The 5,902-nt window shown below is 39.9% G+C and overlaps 1 protein-coding gene across 1 annotated transcript; it reads left to right on the forward strand.

Annotated features, from left to right (window-relative positions):
• The first annotated feature begins 24 nt into the window (after window positions 1-24).
• On the forward strand, window positions 25-1,449 carry fabp7a (fatty acid binding protein 7, brain, a). The gene is made up of 4 exons (XM_084482505.1): window positions 25-183; window positions 448-620; window positions 815-916; window positions 1,176-1,449. Exons 1-4 carry the CDS (start codon window positions 111-113, stop codon window positions 1,224-1,226), a joined length of 399 nt encoding a protein of 132 aa, XP_084338631.1. The 5' UTR covers window positions 25-110; the 3' UTR covers window positions 1,227-1,449.
• The last annotated feature ends 4,453 nt before the right edge of the window (window positions 1,450-5,902 follow it).

Here is a 5,902-nt window from a genome sequence, read left to right on the forward strand (position 1 = left end):
TTTACAGGGTTATATTGGCCGGCGAACTCTACTATGTGCAGTCCCTAGGGCGTCTATCTATAACATCAGCACTTCACCGTCATCTGAAGCGGACTTATCATATTGCCAAAATGGTCGATGCATTCTGTGCCACATGGAAATTGGTCGATAGTCAGAATTTTGACGAATACATGAAGGAACTTGGTAAGTTGCTTTTATTTTAATAGTCGGGTTATTTTTGTATTAAAAAAAGCAAAAAAAACTATTTAACTTTGTTTCAAAATATTGCAAACGCATGTCCTATAGTGTACATTTTTATAACTTTTATAACATAATGATTTGTGACTACCACATGATGTTATTATCAATCTGGAATTGGTCTCCTATGTTGCAGAATCTCAGTCCCTCAGGAACTAGGCTACTACATTTATATCGGTCCTTAAGCCTACATCCTTTTTTCTTGACTAGGTGTTGGTTTCGCCACAAGGCAAGTGGGCAATGTGACCAAGCCCACCATTGTTATCAGTCACGAGGATGACAAAGTCGTGGTCAAGACCCAAAGCACCTTCAAGAACACCGAGGTCTCCGGCAAGTTGGGCGAGGAGTTTGACGAGACGACAGCAGACGACCGCAACGTTAAAGTAAGTTGAGTATGAGTTAGGGGCTTGTTAATTAGTAAATTGGTAGCCTTCTTGATTGATATGGATTTGTGTATTCAAATCAAATCAAGTGTACATCAATTAAATAAATGAATACAAATGACGACTACGCCCAGTCATCGAATGAGTAGAAACAGTGATTGTTTGTATAAAAAAATGCGTGGCTCTGCTTTCAGTCTACCTTTACAATGGAAGGAGACAACCTCGTCCAAGTGCAGAAGTGGGATGGGAAGGAGACCAAGTTCGTCCGGGAACTCAAGGACGGGAAGATGGTGATGGTGAGTGATTAATGAATTGCTGATGAGGCTACAGTCTTGTGTCCCGTTACAAAGGCGGACCCCTGCTGGGACACTGGGTCATTGAGGACATGAGGCCATTGAGGCCACTGCATCAAGCCACTGCATTAAAAAAAATCAATGAGCATATACAAAGGGATATTTGTTATTTATTGATGTGCAGAAGGCAAATAATGTTTTTTTCTCATTGAACTGAAGTTCTGAAGTTCTCAACATTTTTACAACATTTCTTTTCTCTCAGACCCTGACTTTCGGGGGAATCCAGGCCACCCGCACATATGAGAAGGCATAAGATAGACTACCTCACAACCAGGGATGTCGCCCGAGCATGGGGAAACCATCTGAATTTGTTTTAAACTGTATGCAAAAATGTGCACCTGATTTTGTTTTGAAAAACATGAAACAAATGTATTGGAAACCCATCTTTTTTGCTAGCAATCCATTAACATGTAATACTGTAATGTTTGTAAAGCTCTTTCAACCATGTTTATCAATAAATTACTTGTATTACTAAACACGTTTTATCATTTTCAACAAGCTCAAAAGCTTCTTCTTTGAAAGAGCAGTCCCTTCCACCCCACCCACCAACCCCCGCCACCACGCCACCACACCGCCCCCCTCTGCCTCTCTTTTCATAAGAGTTTCTATGCCTTTCCACATTTGTATCCAACTTAAAGAACAAAGGGGCTCTCTGTGATTGGTCGGTCCCAGGTGACAGCTGGGCTGACGGGCCTGGGCCCAGCCAATCTTGGAGCAGCAAGTGCATTGAACCCAGTAGCCGGGGACATTGGCCTGGAGTAACCCTCTGGAGAGCAATGGGTGGTGGTTTTGCACAAAGAAGGGCGAGAGGGGGGAGAGAAGGGGCTTGATGATGTCAGCCTCCTTGGGATAATCTGATTTGAGTTGTGATGTCATTACTCCGAAGCAACGTTCAATAGTTTGGACCAACTGTACAGATATGACAGCTGGCATGACACAGCAGATGTCAGGACACGAAGCAGTAACACAGGTTATGAAGATCGATGCACAATTGGCAGCATTAAGCATTGAGCAGGAATGCTCAACGCTAATGGTGTGAGTGGTTTACCGTTAACCATATGCTGACGGTTAATTAATCTCTATAGGCCTGCTTATTGCTGAGTCCCAATACAAAGTGGAGCTCTCGTGTGACATTGGACTATTGAGGTGCATAGAGCCAATGCATCAATAAAATCAAAGGGCATATATAAAGGGAAATCTGTTTTCAATTGATTTAACTATATGCTTGTTATGTGCTCATATAGCAAATTATGTGTTTTCTGTATCAACAAATTCTTCACATTAACATCATACAACATTGGACCAACAGTGTGTGTATATACTGTGGCTGGCATATATATTTCTGCTAATCATTCTACTACTCATTAAAAAAAAAAAAGTTAGTTCTGTGCACATTTTACATTTATTTTATTTTCCCCTTAATTAACTGTCCTGTACTTATCTTATCCTTTTTTTTAAATTCACATGCTGTTTCATGAAGAGCATTCAACCTAAACAGTTTTATTTAGTCTACTGCAGAGCGTATTTTCTAGCACCGTTAAGACTTTTACTTCCATTCATTCTTCCTGGTATCCACTTGTTATAAGGCCTAAGTCGCAGTGCTCCAGTGCAGCTATGCATGGTGTGTTGAGCCTACTGAGCACCGAGACAACAAGTGGTCCGTTATTCTCATTTCATTCTCCCGAGTTCCTGGCTGCTATTGAATAAAGACAGAGCAGCAGGGGCGTCGGCGGCACCAGCACAATACAACTATGGTAACTGGAGTGGAAGTTATTTGGCCATTGGCCTACCGAATTAATGACCGAAAATATCCCAGTCTCCCCTGTAACCTCCATTGCACTGCCAAATGATTTGCATCAGTAATCCCCATGCCAACGGGGGGGCGTGAGAGAAACTTTAATCAAGTTGAAATAGAAGAAGATTTTTACTATTTTACACATGACACCAATTTATTTATAAAGGTTAATACAATTATGTTGTTTAAATGTCTGGTTGAGCAATTTCATCAGCAGTCAGGCCAATTCCCAGATGGACAGGGAGATTATCCTTTGTCTGGAAACTGTGTCAGTGTTAGTAGCTGACCTTGAGTAACCACTATCTCTGGCCTAATGAGGGCACCCAAAAGACTGGCCCTTTATCTGTGGCATATTCTCACTCTCTCTCTCCGGCAATATGCCAGAATCCCAAATAATACATAATAGTGAGTCATTATTGAAGTGCATTGAATCATGATAATGTGATTCAGCTATTAAAGATGTATACAATTAATGATTTGTATACATACAGGCCACAGTCCTCCTAACCATTGTCTTAATGGTTGGTGCACTGCATACAATGCATACTGTGTGTAGAATATTTAGACAGTGTGGGTAAACTATGAATTCTGAGATCAAGGTCAGGCGGATCACAACATACAGGTAAATGGTATTCTGAATATTTGTTTATATTTTGTGAAATACAGTACAAATTATCAGTAGTACAAAATGTAAAATTACAAACTGCATCAACAGCGAGATTCTGATCATTCGGCAATGTACGTGTACAGGGAGCATGACTCTCAAAATAATTGCTTGAAAGCTTGAATACTATAGATCACATCACTTAGATATTTACATGTGAGTGACAGAAGAAGCTGAACATTTTTGATGTAACATGTCTTTATAGTATAAATACTGTATGAGCAGCAGCAGGTTACATACTGTGAGCAGCGGGTGGCCTCTGCTCACTGTCCCCCCCCCTCTCTCTCTCCTCTCTGTCTCTCCTCTCTCTGTCTCTCCTCCCTGTTGCTCCTCTCTCTGTCTCTCCTCTCTGTTCATCCCCTATTTGTCTCTCCTCTCTCTGTCTCTCCTCTCTCTCTGTTTATCCTCTCTCTGTTTATTAGCATTTTAAAGTTTATATCAAATCTGAGTGATTCTAACTTTTCTTGATCTTTTCAGGCTTGCTAACATTTCTTGTTCTTTTGAGGCTTGCTTTTTAGACGATTTAGAAATCACAGTCTATCCATCTGATAGGAATCTGGACACACTAGTCAACCTTTGACAGATTGAGCTGGCTAGCAAGAGCAAGCCCCATTCTACTAGCCTGGGAACCAGATGAATCTCACAAGCTCATGTTTAATTTTCTCAGCAGCTAAGGTCTGGCTCGCCACCCGTACAAAGGATTTCTGGCCGGTACGGCATAGACCGACCAACCTCAACCATTTATCTAATATGAGGCAGGATAAATCCGATGACGGTGCAGAGGAGCGGCGAAGAGGCATTTTCTATTGAACGAACTGCATATATTTTCACTGAAAGAAGAACGACAGACTGCACTTAAAGCTTTTGTTGAGAAGAATTGTGTTTTCTCATCGCTCAGTCCTGCATCACCCATTTTGTTGCTATGATTGGTTGAAAGCCTATCCAATTGAGGCCAGAAGCCTTTTGGTCTGCACCCGTGGGTGATGTGAGGTTCAAGACCAATTTCAGTTTACAATTCGTCCAGCGATGCCCGTCTAACATTAGTTATGGAGGAAAATCACTGCCATAATGATTTGAATTCAAACAATGAGCTTTGTATATGGAATTGTGAAGCACTTTGAGTCTGCATCGTGTATGAAAAGTGCTATATAAATAAAGTTGTCTTGCCTTAACATACCTAATCTTTCCTGTGGTAATGAAACCTCACTGTTCTGTTCATACAGGACATACGTCAAACATTTGACCAGCTGACCAATCAGAGTAGACCTTTCAGGAGGAGCCAATTTTATTTACATTAAATCATGTTAACTTAATCTAATAGTAACCGTTATTTAAATTATTAACCACTAAAAGCGCATTATTTAACCTCTTTAAAATCAATCACTCAACACTCACGGCAATGTGACTGGTTTGATACTCTCAAAAATGTTGTCCACTGGAAAAACTCAAAATAATCTTTCCAATCCTTTTTCCAAGGACAAATTAGGCTACAACTTTTAAGAATTGTAGCCTGCAAATGTAAACCTAGTCTGCATCGTGTATGAAAAGTGCTATATAAATAAAGTTGCCTTGCCTTAACATACCTAATTTTTCCTGTGTTAATGAAACCTCACTGTTCTGGCCTCAGATGGCCAACACAGTCAAACATTTGACCAGCTGACCAATCAGAGTAGACCTTTCGGGAGGAGCCAATTTTTTTTAATTTTTTTTTTTACATTAAATCATGTTAACTTAATCTAATAGTAACCGTTATTTAAATTATTAACCACTAAAAGCACATTATTTAACCTCTTTAAAATCAATCACTCAACACTCACGGCAATGTGACTGGTTTGATACACACAAAAATGTTGTCTACTGGGAAAAACTCTAATCTTTCCAATCCTTTTTCCAAGGACAAATTAGGCTACAACTTTTAAGAATTGTAGCCTGCAAATGTAAACCTAGCTTATCAGGGATTCAGTAATATTTCATGATTTCAAAGTTGGTTCCTCTCGTCTTCTTTGTGAATTATTCACGAGAACAGTCTAATAATGCACTGTCCACAGGCTGATATCTCATTTTTTCCAGACAACATATGGACTTAAAGAACCATTAACAGCTGTTACAGGCTTAACGACTGGAACAAGAACATTTAAGAAGCATTCAAGAACAGTTAAGCTCGATAGAACATAGTGTATCCACACCAGTGGATTAGCCAGTTAACGCAAGTATATCAGTCAGTTGATCAAGTATCGATTTCTTTATGAATTGTCGTTCAGGTGGATTTTGTGTGTCTGGCGAATAAAAACATACTATTTTATATTATGTATAATGTATTACATTACATACAGTTGTCCCCCCCCTCAGATCTTCATCTGCCATTTGAGCTCACCAATGTCGCCATCTACTGTTACCACAACTACATTGCTTCACTATATTTTCACAGCATATTCAGTTGTTTCACATTCAATTCTGCACAAACAAAAGG

Source organism: Micromesistius poutassou (assembly GCF_964030765.1).
Source record: "Micromesistius poutassou genome assembly, chromosome: 17".
NCBI classification, from domain to species: Eukaryota; Metazoa; Chordata; class Actinopteri; order Gadiformes; family Gadidae; genus Micromesistius; species Micromesistius poutassou.